Consider the following 20,676-nt stretch of genomic DNA (forward strand, 5'->3'; position numbering starts at 1 on the left):
AGAAATCTGTCATTTGTTTTTTTACTGATCTATACATTAAATGATAAAAGTAACTTTTTTGCATTAATGGAATTAATTAAACATTCGCAAAGATCCAGATTAACCCATGATCACGTGGCCTCATTAGTTAGAGTTGGTACTATAAAATCATTTCAGCCTGGCCTTAGTATGCTGGTGACACAAAAAAGATGCCAAACGTCAGGACAAATGGAATTATTAAAAAATTTAGTTTATACTGTAGTAATTTTGTTAATTTTAGGTTCATATATTTACAATAAGTTATTTTTAGTGTATGTATTATTCTTTCCTTATTCAAAGCTTGTTCAAAAATGATTTTGACGGTTGTACATAGAATTTTATGATTTTTTATATTAAAATTATTTTTATAAATAAATTTTTTATAATAAAAATACAGTAACTTGCAAATGTTGCAATAATAGTGGAATGCAAGTATTAATATGTAATTGCATTTGAAATTGAAGAAAATAATAAAACTTAATTTCCAAAATGCAATGCCGCTCTCGAAAACCCATGAGTTTGACACCACTGATTTATTCTAGACGATTCCAGCATTGCTTTGGGAAATAATATCACTTCAATTAAATTAAATAATCTCGCTACATTAAATACAAAATCGTTGCTATCATAAAGGTAAACCAATTCAGCCACTCGAAATATATTGGCCTTCACAAAGCAATGGAGGCAAAATTGAGAGTTCATGAGCTATGAACATTTGTTCTTTTCTTTGTCTATGTGATGGGCATACATAACTTTAACTTTTATTTTCTGTCATGATGTATTATCTCAATGTGCCAAACTATTAATTAGTGTGCATATTTTGTTTCCAGATGACATAAATGTATTGTCTTGTCTTGTTTATTACCTCAGTAATAAGTAGTATTGACAAGAAAAAGGTGCCAGTAAATTAGGTAAAAAAAATTTTTCTCTTTGTTAGTTAACTCTTTGTTATAATCAGAATTCACAATCAATAGGAATTATAAACATCCAACAATCAATGAGAACTATATGCGAAATCCCTCAGAATAAATTTGTCTAAAATCGGAGGAAGGCAAAAAATATAGGTAGTTTCCATCCACACAAGCATTTCAAGAAGACTTGCTCGAGCCAAACTAAATGAGCATCGTCAGGTGATCGGTAAGGCTGCAAGTTGAAATCAGCCCTGCAACCTCCTGCATAAAAGATAATAATAATTGGTGGGCTATGAGCTAAATTCCTAAATTTAAACAAACCTATCTACGATGCATTATGTACCAGCAATGTTACCTACGATTAACTGAATATGTAATATGTCTAATAAATTCACCTGCAAAAGCAAGTTCGATAGGTGCAAACTTTGTGTTATGGAATTGTATCACAGCACAGTTTTGTATGACACCCTCTTTAAATGAAATTTCAATGATTAAGCGAAAACATTAAAATTACTAACTTTGAACTTTGTCATTATCTGCAAAATGTTCCACATAAATCTTTCCGCTATCGCGTTTGTAATCTTCTCTGATAAAAAAACGTCTATGATGTCCAGAATTGCTCTTTACAGCTTGCCTGCCATTCCAGCTTTCCAAGTGAGCAAAACTTCTTAGATATAGAGATTATTTTGTTTCGTTACAGACGCAAAAAGGCAGGTACTACACGTAAAAAAGACGCCGAGTAGCAAAAGCGAGCGGAAAACGGACGCGAAAGGCGGCGAGAAATATGTGCATTGGAGCGTATCAGGAAATACAATCTTTTGCCTGTAGTCTTATGGAGTGACGTCAGAGTTGCCTATCATGTTGTTTCATGTCATTGGCTTGAGTTAGAATAATAAATTAATATTTTCATGAGTACAAAATAAATGTCACAAAATGCATTGTTTTGCGATATAACTTTGTATTTTCGGAGAAGGCGTGTCATATAAGTACGGTATTTTAAATAATGCGCAAATAATTAATATTTGATCTAAATTTATCGCAAATAATGTTATAACTTTTAGGTCGCGAAATGATTTAATTTAAAATGAAGCATAGAATTCGGAATATCGTCAATAAGTCGGCATCAATAATTATTATAAAATGCTAACTAAGTAGTAAAGTCGGATATTGGTGAAATAACAAGTCTTCGTCGCGAGGCATGCGAAAGTATAATCAAACGAGAGAATACGCTTGTAGTTGATTAATAAATTAGCAACCCGGAATTTTTATTTAATACGAAAGTCGTATTAATATGTTAATACGATAAAAAAAAAGTGAACTATCGTTTCCTAAATATATTACCAGTGTTGGTAATGATAAAATTGATCGCATAAAATTTGGTGATAAAGTGGTTAAAAAAAATCAAAGCTAATACAAAAGATAAAAATCAGAATAAAATTATTTTGAATTCACTCCTTGACATTTGTCTTTAACATCTGTCGCCGGCGTGTAGTACTGCCGGGAATATGAAAACCAAACTTCGATGTCCCATCCGGAATAGAAGTGGATTAAATTGGTTGTCATGATCGGTTTAAATGTGTGAAAAAAAAATATCGCAATTACGGGGTCATTACGTAATCGATTTGGCCGTAATTACGGAATTGATTTTTGTCAATTACGTGCAATCCTAGTGACCACTTATCTTATATCTTGAGATACCATGTTTTTACCCGAAAATAAGACCTAGCCTGAATTTTAAGAATGATTTTGATATAAGCTCCTCCCCTTAAAATGAGACCTAGTCAATAACGCAATTTTTTTTTACCTGGATAGCAAGAAATCTCTCCCATACGTTTTGAAGGATTATTCTAAAACGTGTGAGATAGGAAAACGTGTCATTTAAGTAAATAAAGTATCGGTTTTCATATTTGAAAATCTCCTAATTTTGTACTTTCTAATTTTGTTTTTGATAAATAAAATTATAAGACATCCCCCGAAAATAAGCCCTAGTGTTATTTTTCGAAAAAAAATTTAAATAGGAAACTGTCTTATTTTCGGGGAAACACGGTATCTTAATAATTAGTCAAAATTATTTGATTCATTGCAGGAACGCGGTCCGTCGGCTTTTGCTACCTCAAGTTGTGCTACTCAATGTGGCCAATTCGAACAGGTTTTATGTTGTTAAAATCAAAACTTTGAACAAAATTATTCAATTTCTGCCTGGAATTTTTAATAATAATGAATAGTGAGTGTGATTGGACTAAAATTTAGATTTCTTTCAAGGTTTGAAGTGATCAAGGTAAAAAAGCATGAAGATGGTTATGTTGAATAGTCGCGAACAGGGGGGTAGAAAAATCACCCAGCCCTCTTGTAACATCCCATTACAAAATTTCAAAATGAAATTATAGGAAAACTTAACATTGCGACGGATTCAATCGTTAATCGACTTTTGGAGAAGCGTACAGTAATCGATTGGAAAATCAAATTCTCTACGGGGTGACGGATTATATCATAAATATTTCATCGACAATGAGTGGCGAACGCGAGTAAGAAACTAATTATCATCCGAATTATCCTATCTAACGGACGCGATGACTTTTGTCAAAATTTCGCACATGGCCAAGTGTAAGGAAAACCACACTCCCTCCGTCCATGGAGCGTAATCAATTGCGATTATTTGCACTGAGGTACATGTTAGAACAACTCGTCTCAGCGTTGTCCACTTCATCTCCTGAATTATCCTCGAGTCATAAACTGTGGAGATTAAAAGAAATCAATACCTAATTTGATTAGTGTGACAGCTGCGATGCACATATGCGAAACTGTGATTCCCAAAGCGAGTTTGTCTGGGGAACTAAAAACGGGATCAAATTTAACATTAGCCAACGGTTCGGTCATATGCATAGCTTTCTGATGTTGAACCGGGTTTAGAGTTAGACACAATAAATGTTGGAGTTATAAATAGGCCTATCACTAACTAATTGTCGATCTATGTTTAAATCGCTAAGCCGGGGTCAGATTTACTACATGAAGCGTTACCAGTTGAAGACTAAAATACCATAAAACAATCACAACTGCGCTAAATTTTATGTTTTAAGGTAGTGATCGAGTGCAAAAGTCATTCCTAAGACGGAAGTTCAGTTGTCTTTCCCAAAAACTTCTTTTTGAAATACTCAAATGAATAATCATATTCAAACAGTGGTATGAAACATCTATTGTTAAATCTTGCTTTAATATTATGCTTATTAAGAATCTACTATTCAGATTCACGATTAACACAGTAGAAAGCAAGTATATAGGAACTGCAGAAAACAGAAAATATACAATAAAATACACATTTCATGATTGTTAATGAAATGACAAACAATAATTTTGGTTTGAAGGAGACAAATAATAAAACATCCCTATCAAAATTCAATTTAGGATTACCCAATACCCATAAAAATTAGTTTATAATTAGATAATTATTCGAATATATGATGATAAATTTAAGTTGCGTGGAACTGTTACAAAAGAAAATTTATGCAGGCTATTTCATAATATTGCTACAGAATGAAATCATGAAAATAATATTGTAAAGCCAATTTAAAAAACACGAAACTATTTGGGTGTGGGCATGCCCATTAATTCAATCCTAGTCAGGTTTAGAGAAAAAAAATATATTACCATAAATTATTGTCATACATTGATTCAGTGATGGTGTTATTAAAACAGAAAATATGGTAACAGGCAATGCTTCACTATTTAGCATAAGAATTACATCAACATATAAAACCAAGTAGTACTGTACAATAAAACAACCCATTGGAACTAAATTTAAAATAATAAAAATTGTTTTCACAAGCTATGGATATTGAAATCAAAATCCGTTAAACGATCCAGAGAGTGATTTTATGGAGACAAGATCCACGTTTGTTTTAACTAACAGAAAAACCGTAAAAGGGAAAATTGCTGTACCATAACTAAGACACCTTTTGAATCAAAACCTATGCCATATCTCGTGCATTTTAGTGTATAAAATTTTATGTACTTTTCAATTATGTTCTATTTGGACATAAGATGAAAAATCCAGGGCAGCCTAATATACTCAGATAAATTTACTAAAATAATAACATTCAAATTGGATAAATTGTACCAAGAGCAAGTATTTTCAACTATCATTTATTAACATCAACAACATCACAGCCTATATTTGGCAAAACACATACTGGCAACTTTCGATTAAAACTAAACTCAAATGCGTACCAATACAAAGCAAAAACAAATAAAAAGATAGGTTGATTCAAAATTTGAGAAATAAAACATGAAAGGAGAAACAACTATCTAGGGTAGTGTTTTTACCAATGATGAAAAAAATGCAATCATGATGGAAAAATCAGACTATACGGCATAGCATGGACAAATAAAAGAAACTGCATTAAATAAAAACTAGAGGGTTTGTGTATATTCGAAGGAGTAGCAAATTTGCAACATGACAGAATGTAACAGAATAAGAATAAAATTATTATGGTTTCAAACTGGTTTATTATCTAAGAATTTTCGTTATTAAATGTAGCAGATCATAGCAACTACTCCAGTTTAACTGCAAAGATGGCCAAATTATATCTCACTATGTTATATATATACATCCAAAACACATTCGAGTAGTGAGCATTAATAATGAAACAACTAAAAATCGATAAAATAGATTTGTTCAAATTTCAATATTTTTGTGAAGAATATTTAGAGATACTACAAAATGCTCTCTTTGACCACTACCTTTGCAAAAAAAGTGTACTGGTAATTGAAATAATGTTTGAGAGATAAGGGAATTAAAATTTTTGACCTATTTTCTTGATGTGAAGTTAATCAAGTAATATAGAATCCATTAAATGTATTATTAGAATACAATGTATTCTAACGTTTAATTCGCATTCGATATCCAAAAATTTTGTGCAAATATTTGAGGCAAAAAGTTTTCGATTCGGTTTTTAAAAAAAATTACTTCCAACACTAGTTACGCTCTAGTAACAGTTGAGGGATTACATAATATTTATGCAAGACATTAAATTTGACAAAATGAACATTAAAAAATACAGAAGTGTATAGCACCTTTTAAAACTTACAAACAATGCAGCAAAATTGGCCTCTAATATTGTGCATTTCACATGTACAGAAGGGCAAAAGCAATTAAGAACAGAACACATCAATGATAATACGTAAATATCAATAAAAAATTATCATTAATTGACAAGCACTAAGCAGCAAGACCACTTTCTTTGAAAAAACATCTGAAAAATGCAATAGGGGTTACACCAGTTTCAAGCGATATTACCATCAATTTTAAATATTGGAAACCATAGTTCAAATATGTTTTAATATTCATAAAGCTAAATTTATTGATTTCTAGAGATTACGAATTATTGAACATTCCCTAACAGTAACACTCCTTGTGGAATGCAAAAAGTAAATGTGTTGATGGATGGATATTGGAAAATAATATGTAGTATATTTGCTTTTGATACAAATTACGACTCGCAAAATTTCACATGAAATAGTCATCCACCAAGATGATGTTGTCTCGTAGTTCAATGAATGACTAGACTGGTAGACCCATTACAAAATAAAAAATTGAATAGGATAATGACAAGTGTATAACTAAATATTATCAATGGCACAGTGTTTATTATGGAACCAGTTTGAGCTTATTCAGATGTCTTGTCTTCTTTAATTATTATAAAAAAAAAACTTTTAAATGAGTTAGCATACTCAACATTGGCTGCTGAATGGCTAAAAAAAACTGCTTGAAGAACAAAAATTAAGGTAGTTTAAAGGACTGATGTACAACTAAAAGTACCAGACGCACAATGTAAGATAAAATTGGTTGACATATTTACACTAGGACAGTTTTAAGCAGTGACTAATGTTATTTATAAGATTATCCACTATTATTTGCAATATAATATTACGAAACAAACTAGTTTCCATTCCTGCTACTTTTATTAGCTTCTTTCAGTTGTTTCTGTAATAGTGCAATTTTACGCTGGGCATCGTGAAGTTGTCTCAGCAAGTCACAATTACTTTCCGTTACCTTATGATTCACGTTTTCAATGCATTGAATCTGCTCACGAAGATTCTTCTCAGTCTCTGTGTGGTAAGTATAGATTGGCAATTCTTCATGCAATATCCTATATTCCACTTCATATTCCTTCAATTCTGAATCAAAATTCATTCCCATAGCATTCTCAATCACATTTGACAAAGTTTTACGATCACTTTTTGGGATTTCTGTTCTGATATAGTTGACAGTATCTTCAAAATCATCAAGTTGCATGAATTTGCTTTTATGTTCTCGAAGCAAACAAATCGCAACTTTAAATAATGCAGGTGTCCCATCAACAAATACCATGTCAAAAACGCGTGCAACAAAGTTCATAGGAAACGTTGAGGCAAACATTGTTAAAAACCACGGAGTAGCTACAAGCATCATTGTAATCTCATGTCGTTCAAAAAATTGAAATATTTCCAAGTCGATGTCATACAACAGTCTAGTTATTTTATACATGGCTAATTTCATGCCTGTCATATCTGGTAGATACATGTTACGACAACCAATTTCATGCATAAGGCAGTACAATAATTGATATGCTTCATCCTCAACGCATGTATGCATGAGAAGTACACCAGCAATAAAAGACAAACCTTGGCAATATCCAACTTCTTCATCATACAAAGAATAAGCTTTCAGGACATTAAAAAGACTAAGCTGTCCAGGCCCAAGTAGCTGGCTATACATTGGATGAGAAGGAAAAGTCCTCCCGATGTCAATCAGAATAGCATGTTGATAAGAAGTCAGGTTATCAAGCAGCTTGGGATACTCTCCAATATTAGACTTCGATCTCATATTATCTTCATCATCAACATGACAATGCAGTCGCAATAATTTCCAAACTCTGGCACGATACGTGCTGAGAACACCTTTACGAACTGCTGCATAAAGAACTCTCTTCTCAATTTTCTCTTTTTGTTCAACAGACAAACGAAACAACTCAGTCCATATATCTTCCATTTCATCAGGAATTGGGTCAAAATCAGAAAATTCACTCGAAGAATTATATTTGTAATCAGATAACATATTATTGGCAGGTTTAGCAATAATAGCATTTATTTTGTTGAGCAATATCTGCTGACTGATTGCCCATTTCCATGCTCTATGAATATCTTCAACAGTTTTGTGGCGTTTATATGGTTTTTCCTTGATTGTTTTTAGTTTGTCCAAATGACACCCCACAGCTGGTGTATGACCTGGTTTTGCACAAGGACCAGTATTTGTGATGCTGTAAAATATGTTATGATAGAATAGCATTGGCGACGTAGAAGACTTGGCAGAGAATTCCATACTGGCAGGCCTGGAACCTAATGATGTTGATCGTTTTCTAATACGACTGCCTTCATCGGAACCACTTGGCAAACCTTGTGGGGCAAAATTTTTCTGTGGCGTGGTGGGTACAGAACTAGAAAGACTTTCAGAAAACATTTTGAACTTATTCACTGGACTTGTGGCAAGTTTGTCCGACATCAAATCTGAATCAAGCTGCAATTCTTGCATTTTCTTTTTTCCTTTTTGAAGTAAACTTCCGAATGAACTCATTGCCTTACTTTTAATGTTGTCAAACTTGCTGCTTGCAGACTCATCAGAATGAGTTTGAACAGGAGAACCTTTAGTCGCTTCAGTTTCAGTTAGATATTCAACGTGTTTTACTTCATACAGTTGTCGTAATGCAGCCATAAATGCAGCAAGTTTATCTTCAGAGTTCTTAGGATTTATCTCTAAAATTTGTGCTTTGATAGACTGAATTTCATTTTCGTTTAAATCTCTCATTTTTTGCTTGGCCAAGGTTAATGCATCTTGTGGTGATGCGGCATTGATATCCTTGCAGAGCTCATCAAATTCTTGCATGGGTGAAGTCTCGTTAAAACATGTTGTAAATGCTTGTCGAATGCCCTGCATGATTTCTTCACAAATGTAATCTTCTGCACATTTGAATACATAACAGATAATTTTTTTCATGTTATTTGTGTGTTTAGCATTGTGTTGGTCATCTTGACCTTGCTTCTTATTTTCGATACTATTTGCAATAATTCCAAAATGATCACGATGCTTTATGCCTTGCATACAACGAGATATATTTGAAAAGCCTATTTCACAGTTTTGGACGGTTTTATTTGGACAGATCATTTTAACAGATTTATGGCCAATTTGAAAAAGTCTTATTCGAGTTTTTTTCAAGTCATTGCCATAAGTGCTAGGTTCACTGCAATGTCTTTGTCTTCGACGGATGCCTGTTGGTTTTTGCGTATGATGATCCATAGAGCCACAACGCTTTCGCATTTGTTGCAGCATATGTATAGATCCCTCCCTTGAATCATCAATATAGGATGAAGGTGGGGATCCTGAATCTATATAATCAGGAGGTGTTGAAACATGTTGTGTGACACTAGTTTTATAACCATCATTAGTGTGTTCATTTCTTTGCTGTTCAAGCTTTTTATATCTTTCATCAAACTGAGTGACTGCTTCATCTATAAGAGTGTGAGGAGGATCTGGATTCTTTAGATTGACAATTCCAATTAACATAACTTCAAATCTTACACAGTCATTATCATTAATTTCATGTCCGCTCGATGAATGACTAGCGATGTCAAAAACACAAGTCACTCCATTCTTTCCTTCTAGTTTAATTCTTTTCTCAATATCTTGGCTGATGATGGTCAGTAGATTCAATTCACCTCTAAATGCATGGCATTGTATTGGCAGATCTTTGTGCTCTCGAGTCAAAAAAACAAAATATGAAGATTGTTTATGCTGTATTTTTTTTGCATGCAATATAACATTATACTTTATATGTAATATGCTTTCAACAACATGGGGTATCGGATAATTCATGCCAACAACATCGTTGTGATCATTATGTGAGTTGTCAAGATCATCAAATTTAATTAAATTTTCAGCCAAATTCATGCCATCAGTAGTTGCATCAGGACTGTTAACATTTTTATCAGATGTACTTGGTATCCTTGACACAAAGCTCTTTTTTAGTTCCAAACCATGCATTGATAATATCATTGATACATTGTGAGCTCTTCTGCTGAGCTCTATTTCTCCAATAATCCATTGAAGCATTGATTCAGTGAAATATGAATGTATCAAACTGTAACCCAAATACTGAAGAGAATATGAAGTGTCTACAGACTCCATTTCCAATAGTGTATTTATGCGAGGAACTGATCAATATAATATCTTCTATCATCTTAAAATCAGCAGAAATAATTTTTATTAAACACCCCGATACGATATGTGCAAAAAATGACCTACATAGCAGAGTCTACTTCAAAAATTTGCCCCAGGACTAAACTGATAAATTAGGAAATGCTGTTAAGTGAGAGATTGTGGGGTCTCGTTAAGTAAACGCCTTAACTTCTTAAATAACGCCAAACAAAAACGTGATGTGAAAATACAATCCAAATTTTCAATTTTTGAAATAAAAGCCAGTCTTGTGTTAACACAATACCCTTATACAGGTACCCTATTTGGTACAGGACATCCCTGCTTATTAAAATTGAATGGGTTGGATTTGAAACAATCAATCAATCTATTTAACTCACAATAAATACCATACTGCCATATGACACACCATACCGTAATAATACAAATATTCAGGATATTATTCAAACAGTGTTTATTTATTTGTATTTATTCTTTCATATTTATATTTGTTTTGGTTGACGAATCAATAAATCTCTCTCTGGGACCGGGCAGTCTATCTTCTGATCTTCTAGTCTACTGCCGGTACCATATACCGGTACGGTAGCATTGCGAGGCAAATGAACTTACATAGGCTACATAAGTTAAGGTACCGGTATACCGTACATGTCACTCACAGACAGACACGACCCACAACACTGTTCTGACTGACAATACCATCTGATCATTACTGGCATACCGGTACCGGTACCGTAACACAGGAGACACGGTACCGGTATGGTACCGTACGTACCGGTATCTACGGCATTCCGCAAGCGCAACGAATCTCCGATCAGGTTATTGCAGATTGCCATAACCGATTGCCTGATCGATATTGCAGCAAAAATTACTCATCTATGGATTACCATATGATCACTGTGCAGCTGCTAATATTTTGCAGAATTATTCAATCATCTGGGTTTCTTGCATGAAACGAGACAATACGGTAAGGTATAAAAATAAAAAGCAGACCAATAAAATGCACTGCAGCCAAGAATGCAATGCGGTCATCAATCAGTATAAATAAACCAACGACCAACATAACGCTATAAACAAAGCATGTGCGTAAGGGTAAACGCGGCGCTGGGATGGAAGAAAACAAGATTACGACAACGAAAGAGAATGTATTTGGATTTATAAATCGTAAACCGAAAACAGTCAAACAAAAAAATGATAACAGACGCATGGCTTGTTTGTATCGCCCCATTCGGACATTTGCACCCGCGTACATACTACACACATCAACTCCTCAGACAATCGATACGTAAGACGTGTTTCTATGAGAAATCATTTACAAAGACAACATTACGACGACGCAACAATACAATGTGAGGATAAGCGCCGTAAACAACTTGCTTCACATAAATTCTGTTTCCCCACGTTGAGGTCGTTTCTCGCTCTCTGTTTATCCAATGAGCATATATATATGCTCATTGGTTTATCTAATACAGCGTTTCCCAAACTTTTTTGGCCACGGAACGCTTACACTTTTTATCTCGCCTCGCGGAACACCCAAAATGAAATTGATAAAGAAAAATGGGAGCTCCGGAAGTATGTGTACCAATATGACGCACATCCTGAACATAGTATGTGTACCAGGTTAGGATTCAGGTTATACTTCGGGAGCGCCGAAAAATGATGTAATGCATCGATTCTCAAAAGGTGCGCCGTGGCGAGTTGCCAAATGCGTTGCGAAAACTAACAGAATTGTTTTAAACATACCGGCACCTAAAATATGATGGGATATTTCATATTGTTTCTTTATTTGAATGCTGTGTATATTAATCAATAAATGTCGTTTACTTTTCATTATACGTAATGTTTGCCTTTAATGTTACTTAACAATGAAGTATTTTATTCATCTGCTTTATCTATTATTGGACACGGTTAGTCGTAAATATATGGTTTAGTGGACATACCGATCGTTTCAAAATTTTGTTGTTATTGTTATTTGTCTCCATCATTTTTAAAAAATCGCGTTTCTCTTCGAATACTGGACCAATTGCTTTGAAATTTTCAGTGGTTAAAGATAAAAATTTTCTCCAGAAGGCTATTACTTTTATTTATTTCTAAATTTCGCACGAAATCTGATATTTCGTCTAAAATTTCGCTGTATTATTTTATCCATGGGAACACTGGCTGTCCGGTTTGATTCTGTAAATTATTTCTACGCGAAACTCGGAATTTTTTGTGGGTACCGGTGGCGTCAAAGGTAAATACTGCCTCGCTCTGGTTAACGTGTCCATATATTTGAGCACAGCTCTCTTGATATTCATCTGCTGAATCGAGTTTAGCGAACATGAGTAATCTTTTCAGCATTTCAAAGTAAAACCAGGCAGAGATGGAGGAAAAAGAGTTGATCTTTTGCAATTATTCTTTAGGTCAGGGATCACCAACCCGTTGCCCGCGAGGACCCGTCACCCGCAGGTCTGTTTTAAAATAACTCAAATCAAGGCGCTTATCAGTAAGCTACATCTATTAATTTTATTTTTGTTTAAACCTTATATGATAAATGGAAAAGACAATATATTGATAATTGTAACGGTCAACCTTTTCTATATGTGACAACGGTAATGTTGCGGGTCAATCCGATTAGGACATCACACACACACACACTGGGTCAGCTGAAGCCATGCCGTGTCATTCATTTCTAACCTATTTTAATGGAACTTGGACATGTCAAGCATTGTTGAGCAACGTTCATTTAAAATTGTAAAACTGCTAAATGACATCCACCTCAAAGCCATATCCTGTCACATTTAGGGTGCTAGTTGACACAGAAAATGCCGTGGTGTATGACCGGCATCTTCGATGGTCGCAATCTTGTTTGGTTCAACCGATCTGTTAGTCGTTGGTTCAACCTCTCTTTGTGAATCAATTTTTTTATTATATGAACTTCATCAAGAACAAATACTGAACACACCTCACCGATGAACATCTGCAAGACTCACTCAGAATTTTGGTGTCAAGTTGCAAACCAGAGTACAACACACTGGTTTCTCACGTGTTGACGGGGAATACACCAGATTTGACCCCGGTTGAAAATATGATATTCATGATTTGTTAAATGTGTTTGTGGAACATAACATATAATAGCACAACTGCTGTTGATAATTTCATGAATAATTAACATGATCAGTGGCTAAATACCATTAATATCAAATTGGCTTTTCAGAAAAGTGCTCTTAGCTTAATTGGTACCCAGAAAGTAGCCCTTTGGTTCATAAAGGTTGGTGATCCCTGCTTTAGGCCTACAGGTTTGCCTATTCGCAAAACCAAAAGCTGTAAACTTGATAATGAACCTGACAATCAAAAAAGCTAGACCGAACTTCACGATGCCGAGATTGACATGGCGACCAATCTAGACGTATTTTTGATTTTTTTTATCCATGGAACACTCGGAAGACGCTCGCGGAACACTAGCGTTTCACGGAGCACAGTTTGGGAAACGCTGATCTAATATAATAACAAGTGAGCCATGCTCAAATATATGGACACGTAGCGCCACCCAGTGGGAATTATTTTGATGACGTCATAGCAAAAAGTAATAGCCTTCTGGAGAAAAATTTTATCTTCAACCACTGAAAATTTCAAAGCAATTAGTTCAGTATTCGAAGAGAAAAGTCATTTCTTCAAAGCGTGTCAAAGAACAAGGACACTAAGAACAACAACAACATAATATTGAAACGATCGCTATGTCCACTACGTGTCCAATAATAACGCTGCGATGAATTCATTTATCTATGAACAGATTTCATTGCCATCGTCTATTACCCAAACGCTACCGCAAATTTGACAACGTTTGCATTAATATTGTTGAAAGAAAATAAAAAAGTGGGATGGGGTTATAACGCGCGTGAGTAAGTCGCGATGACTGTAATAACGTATCGTTCTCAACCAAGAATTTAGACTGCTTACCATTTGTTATCTGTCCTCTTTTCCAGTATATAATTATACTCAGTAATTGAAGTTTGTCTGAAACACAGTTATTCACGAGCGAACATGTTTGTGGGTGCAAATGCCCATTGGTGAAAATGTTTGCTAAAATCATTGCGTGCAAAATAGGCCGTGAGACGAGGCCCTGAAAAACGCCTAGAAAATGAGTTTCGTAGCGCACATAAGGGAACTACCTGGAAATAATTCTAAAATGTTCCTTAGAAATTTAGTAACATATAATACTTTGTTTAGATTTTCAAAAGTTGCTCATTTTACGAAAAAGACGCTTTTCACTACACGAAATATGTGCTACGAATTTGGCCAATGAACGCAGACTTCTGTATGACATAACAATTAAATTTGATCAGCTGTTAGCGGGCGGATGAATCTCAGTTATTATTATTACTGCTCGATCTGAGTCTGACCGCTCTGTCTGCGGGGTGTGGCAGTTATTTTTTCGCTTGCTTGTTCTGTCGGCTCCATTTTTCTTTTTTTCTCCCTGACAAGTAAAACATGCTACCACAGGCACTGAAAATGGAACGCAGTAAATTGTGCTTGTGATGTACTTTTCTATTCATTCTAATACTAAGCTGAGACCACGCGACATATTTCCCCGGATCCTGATTGAACATAAGCTAATCAATGCGAAGTAGGCTATAGTCAATCACTTTTCCATTCTATTCTAAATGCATTCCATGGTATTCAATTGAAGGTTGTCTATGGGAATTTCTGTAGTGCCCCATTTTTCTTGGTTCCATAAGCACGTGCTTATTTTGCTTAATAATTAATCAAGCACTGTCTACCAATAAACTGGTACACCGATACGAAAATTTTGCCGATATTGCCGATACATCGGTACATCTCTATGCTGATTATGGAGGCGAAATAAACTTATGTTATCTATCCTATACTGACGACACAACCCTTTATTCTTGTCTCAATGTGACATCTAATAAACAACGGCGTTCGGAACTAAATCTTCAAAAAAGAACTTGCTTTGGATTTTCGAATGAACTCGAAAAATCATAGTCTTGCAAATCGATCGTTATTCTAATCCTGGCGCAGTTCCATTTTTAATATCGAAGCAAAACCTTTACGAATTGTCCAAAGTTGTTCTGGCTTGTCTCACCATCGCCAAGGACTTGACTTGGCGAAATATGATAAAATATGATTAGCGAAATACTTTTCCATCGACATATTTATTTCACCAGACCAACCGGTTTACCTGCGAGACAATTTTTTTGAGAACTTCAATTCAGCCGCACCGTTGAACTGATTCAGTTCTCTTCTCAGTCGGTATTTAATTCTGTGTTATAGCCTAATTATGTTTATTCCCTGTTTTTTTTTTTTCACACAATATTGTAAAATTAGAATATTCGTTTTGAAAATTACTAGATAGACAGTTTCAGCCAATCGATGGTGCATTAGTCGCATATTTGTATAATATTATGAAGATGTAAAAAGTACACATTCATTTGGTATCGTCACAGGCAGGGCCGTCAGTATCCCATTCCTATCTATGCGACCTACTTGTTGACTACGTAGTGGTCACATAGATTATAAAGGTTACATAACAACATTGTATTTTTATTAAATGACAACCAGTATCCGGATGAAAAAAAATGAGTCGAAATTTTGTGATCAGTATATTTTAAGATACCAATACAGTACAGCAAAATCTATTTGCTTTTGTCCTTCTTAAAACGTATTTGATATTCACTACAATATTTTTCTAACAGTAGAGATTTGAAATGAGGCGTGAATGAATACAAATAAGGTACTAAGAAAACTTTGCCAGCTTTTCCCGAGGATCGATTTTCCGTATGGAATATACCCACAAGTGTTGTCAAGGGTAACAACAAACGCTGCTGGCCTGGCACCGTTCGCGTTATGTGGCCTGGGTGCCGGAATACCACAAATATAACTATGTTGCGTGAGTTAAGGCTTGCATTTTCAGAAACCAATTATTATTCAATGAATTCGCTCATAATGTGCCCTACTTCAGTCGAGTTCTGGAGTACAATTTCCCATCCAAATTTGTACGGTTCAGCAAATGAGTACGGCAGACCATCTGACTTGTGTCTGCAAGTTTAGTTGTAACTTACACAGCATAGAAAATTAGAAAAGGAGCTTAATGCAGTGCTTGCTGTCTCATTTTATTTTCTATCGCCTTGTAAATATCAGTAAGTTCCTAAATTAGAGTATATCCTGATATCTTTTGTATTCCTGTATTCAGAAATCTTGTACCGATTTTGGGTAATAAAAAATACAATTTTCAAAGTAGGCAACTGAAAATATGGCAGAAGAAGGCGAAGATGTCAGGACTAGTGAGACAATTCGCATTAATATTCTGCGGTGTCGCCAGCTGCGTGGTGTAAAGGGAGATTCGATAACTTCGTATGTTCATGCTGACTTTGACAATAAGTCACTTGGAGATTCTTCTAAGGTAATAAAGAATACTCTCAGCTATAGTGTTTATTATTTATGCAATATGTTATTTCAGTATTTGTACAGTTTACATTTTTTGGTGTAGGTCAATTTTCATACCTAAAATGTGTTTTCATAGATCATCCTTAAATTTTATGACACTGCTATGTTACTTTAGTTTAGTATGAACTGTTTGTTCTTTTGTTTAAATTTCTGTGAGCTCTCATTAGTTTCCTCTCAATATACTTTTTGGTTAAAGAAACTTATGTCAAGTTTTTCTAAGAACATCAGTTTGTGAAATTTCTTATAATAGAGCTCTTTTGTGCATACAGTTTCACCTTAATTTTAAATACCAACATATTTTTTATTTTTAGTAGTTTTTGTCTTTTTGAAGATAGGATTTACATATTTATCTTGGGGGAAAGGGAAGCCGACAAAACAGCTTAATCATAGCCTCTCCTCTGGTTGGCAGTTTCTGTGAGGCGCAGTTCTTACCACTTCATGGCAGCTCCTGCCACAAACGAACCGCGGCAGCTCTTGCCATGGTTTTATAGCGCTATTCAGTATTCAGTAATCAGTATTAACGGTATATTCACAAATTAATGTACCAGATTTTAATTGATCATGTGGAATTATATCTACTCAAACCCTAACCCTAACCCCAAATCAATCAAAACTGTATCCATAAGAAAAACGTTCCAACTTACCCAATATTTGTCACCATAATAGACAGCCCTGTCTTTACGGCCCACCTGCCGCGGTTACGGCAGCAAAATTTTACCTGCCATTGGTTTTCAATTTGCTGCCGCGGTAACGGCAGCTCGACATTGGTTTGTGGCAGCTAAAAAATCAGTTGCCATGAGTTTGGCCGTAGCGGCCATGGTATGGAAATACTGCCATGGTTTTGCGGCAGCTGCAGATGCCACAGAATACTTAAAACTGCACTTGGTTTCTGTCAGGTATAGGATTAGTTACCGTAACTAGTTATTTGTTTCAGATGCATGGACTTGATGGTGAGGGAAGCCGTAACTGACCATCGGTTATTTGAACTCTCTACAACGGCAAGGAGTCCAGCAATTCGCTCGTACATAATTATCCCCCACTAGATTCAAACCTGTGGAATTACGCTAGGTAATAAGAGCTGCGTGCAGCGGCGATCGTATGCCTAACGCTTAGCATGATGTGCCACACTGGCGAACGTCATTTGTGATTTTTTTTTTAAATTAGTTACCTTCACTTATAAGTGAGTGTGTATGATCTTCCTGTCAGTTATTTCGTTACATTAATATTAAAGTACTTTTTTGTCATATTGTCAGGTGGACTCAACACCTGAATCAGAGGCGGAATATAATTTTTCAGCAAGTTTTGAATGCACATTCACAGAAGTTGGACACACCTTTGACGATGTTGCTTATAAGCCAGTCATAAGTAAGTGCTATTACTCTTGATGAATTTTTTTCAAAGATTTATAATTCTGAAAATATATTGTTTTTATACCATTAAACTTTAAAAATGTGTATGAACAAGATTTTTGCATGGCATACTATGAGTATAAAACAAATGTTTTTTAGTTACTGTAAATGAAGTTTTACCAAAAGAAAAAAAGCAGAAAGATGAAAAGACATCCGTTATTGGCCAATGTACAGTTGATTTACTTCCTCTACTTAATGGGGAACTGAGGGTGGAAAGTACGTTACAACTTCATCCTGTTGTTGGTTCACCAATGGAAAATTTACCTCCTGATATCCCGAAGGTATTCGCTCTTTGTTTTTTCCCTGTTCCATTTATAGCCTACTTAATGTCAAATTAACTAGAATTTGTCCATTTTTTATTCCTAACTCATATATCTATAAGAATGTAATGAATCATGTTTAAAATATGAAAATAGTGATATTTTATAATTTTCTTCACAGTTCGCTAAAATTAGATCGATTAGCATAATATATGGTTAATATGAGATATATTTTAGTTGAGTAGATAATTTCGATTTATTGAATTTTTATGTGCATTATTTACTAATTCATTTGTTACTTTTGTCATGTATATATTTATGTATAAAATCTGATAATATTCACTTGCTGTTAGTAAAATTGTTAATGTGATGGTGAATTTTGCAGGTGTTAAGGTTTTGTTTTTCTTATTTCAGGCTGAAATTGATGTTGTTATATCTGTAAATGAGCAATTACTTGAGTCCAGCAATCTCACTCAGAGCAATTTGTTGACAGTGAGAGTAGGATCTGCATATTCTTTACCTGACTCCTGGTCTTTGCTAGGAGCACAATACAATTATGCAATTGGAATGCCAATCCCCACTGCAGCTGAGGTTAGTAACGTTATTGTTGTTTACAAACTATACATTGGAGAGGGACGAGCGTTCCTAAAGTAGTTCCATTTATACTGTTACTTTTTTGCAATAAATCAGACTTACGCTGTAACTAATTTAGAATACGAGTAATACCTTCGATAAAGTTCTAGCTATTTTTCTTTGAAGTGTTGTAGGATGGTAAATGAAGTACCTCAAGGGGTACTTTATTTTTCATTAACTTCTTCAATATAAATTTATGTGGTAACTATCACAAGGTTGCCTGAATGAGATAGTAGAAAATAAAATAAGAATAAGAATAGCAAAATTTGCTCTGGGAATAGTATCTAGATCTTTAAAAAACCAAATAAAAATTATTCATCGGTTTTCCTTTCTCATGAAGTTAAAAGTTGAAAACTCAGTATACTCAGTACTTCATGTGGAATGGTTATGTTATTATCATCATTTTGCTGTATCCAGATTGTTTTTTTATTAGCATACCGACTTCACGAATAATTTGGTTTTAAATTTATTGTTTTATAGAAAGAAATACCATTGATATTTACAAATGGAAGTTTAAAACCTGGTGCTGAAAAAGAGATGGCTAATCGGCCTCTGAAATGGTTTAATTTACCCAATGTTACAAGTGCTGCTCAGTATATACCAAGCAGGTTCGATTTACAAATTTTCAACAGTTTCTGTGCATTTTGCCCAAAAGTGAATAATGTTGTCCTCAGTGTTGAAAATCTGTGACTTTGTGGAGCAGATAAATCATGAAGATAAAAACCACATCATGGGAAAGCTCTCAATAACAGAAATAAAATTCAATTTTTAATACATACTTCTCTCAGCTATTGTGTGAGCAGCCATTTTTAGGCAAAGAGCTACTTGTATTTTCGGAAGGACCAGAATCAGAATCTTTTCAGTTTTGCATTATCTACCAAATTTAATGAAACCTTGGTGATGTAATTGGCACAGGGTTTGCACCTGAGCATTTTAAGTAACCTGTGATGCCAACTTAGGTTTAACGCTTTAAATGCCTAAATTTATCCTATTTATATGTGTAAAAAATATATGCTTATGCTTATATATGACTTGGAATGGTAACCGGACGAGAGGCCGTGGTTCGCCATATGGATAAGCCGTCTTATCGGCTTTCCTCTCCCCCGGGATAAATATGTAAATCCTATCCCTATCCTATCCTATATGCAAGTTTTACCTTTTATTTTAGTGTATTAGAAAGACTGTCTCCCGATGAGGAGAAAGGAGATTTAAAACAGAAGGATGCTCTTGACTTTCGAAGAGATTGTGAAAATGAGAAGAACAGGGTTACCTGGGATACTGAAAGACGATATTATCTTGAACCTAATGCAAGAGCTGTGTAAGTGTATAATTCCTAATTGGAGGTAACTATTTGAAATTTGACTGAACCGTTGAATTTAAGCTTGTAGATATAGAGGTGGTGTTTTGTCATTACAAATTTAATCAAATATTTCTTTGACCTCACGAAGGAAACCCTCGGGCTGGGAAGAATTTTGTCGTTGTCTTTCATCAAGTTTTCAACATAATCTCACCAATTGTTGATCTTCAGCTTATGCTTAATCAGTCTTATTGCCTTTCTTTTCTTTCCGTACAGATATAAAATCCTATGTAATACTTTGCTGATATTAATTGACAATTATTAGGTGGTAACATAATTTCATGTGTTCTGTTACAGTTTTCAAAACAAGATTGCTGAAACCAGATTATGGCCGGTAGAAATTATGCGAATGCCACCTCCGGCACAACCAAAAGCAGCAGGTAAGAGAAATTGTTAATGA

At 34.6% G+C, this 20,676-nt stretch overlaps 2 protein-coding genes across 2 annotated transcripts in view; one reads left to right on the forward strand and one right to left on the reverse strand.

Moving 5' to 3' along the window:
• Nucleotides 1–4,098: 4,098 nt before the first annotated feature.
• LOC120325680 (TBC1 domain family member 4-like) lies at nucleotides 4,099–10,245 on the reverse strand. Its single transcript, XM_039391774.2, has one exon. The coding sequence runs from the start codon at nucleotides 10,144–10,146 to the stop codon at nucleotides 6,865–6,867; it is 3,282 nt and encodes a 1,093-aa protein (XP_039247708.2). The 5' UTR covers nucleotides 10,147–10,245; the 3' UTR covers nucleotides 4,099–6,864.
• A 6,115-nt stretch (nucleotides 10,246–16,360) lies between these two features.
• The window catches only part of LOC120326223 (cilia- and flagella-associated protein 70-like), a 14,104-nt gene continuing 9,788 nt past the window's right edge, over nucleotides 16,361–20,676 (forward strand). Inside the window, exons 1-7 of the mRNA XM_039392472.2 lie at nucleotides 16,361–16,573; nucleotides 17,871–17,982; nucleotides 18,126–18,307; nucleotides 18,701–18,877; nucleotides 19,400–19,527; nucleotides 20,088–20,237; nucleotides 20,574–20,656. Of these exons, the coding sequence (XP_039248406.2) occupies nucleotides 16,424–16,573; nucleotides 17,871–17,982; nucleotides 18,126–18,307; nucleotides 18,701–18,877; nucleotides 19,400–19,527; nucleotides 20,088–20,237; nucleotides 20,574–20,656 (982 nt within the window). The 5' untranslated portion in view covers nucleotides 16,361–16,423. The remainder of the gene's footprint in view (nucleotides 16,574–17,870; nucleotides 17,983–18,125; nucleotides 18,308–18,700; nucleotides 18,878–19,399; nucleotides 19,528–20,087; nucleotides 20,238–20,573; nucleotides 20,657–20,676) is intronic.

The sequence above is a fragment of the Styela clava genome, chromosome 4 (assembly GCF_964204865.1).
Source record: "Styela clava chromosome 4, kaStyClav1.hap1.2, whole genome shotgun sequence".
Classification (NCBI taxonomy): Eukaryota; Metazoa; Chordata; class Ascidiacea; order Stolidobranchia; family Styelidae; genus Styela; species Styela clava.

Bases quoted from the DNA above. Each gene is read 5' to 3' on its own strand.
- LOC120325680 (XM_039391774.2), bottom strand. From the start codon at position 10,146: ATGGAGTCTGTAGACACTTCATATTCTCTTCAGTATTTGGGTTACAGT.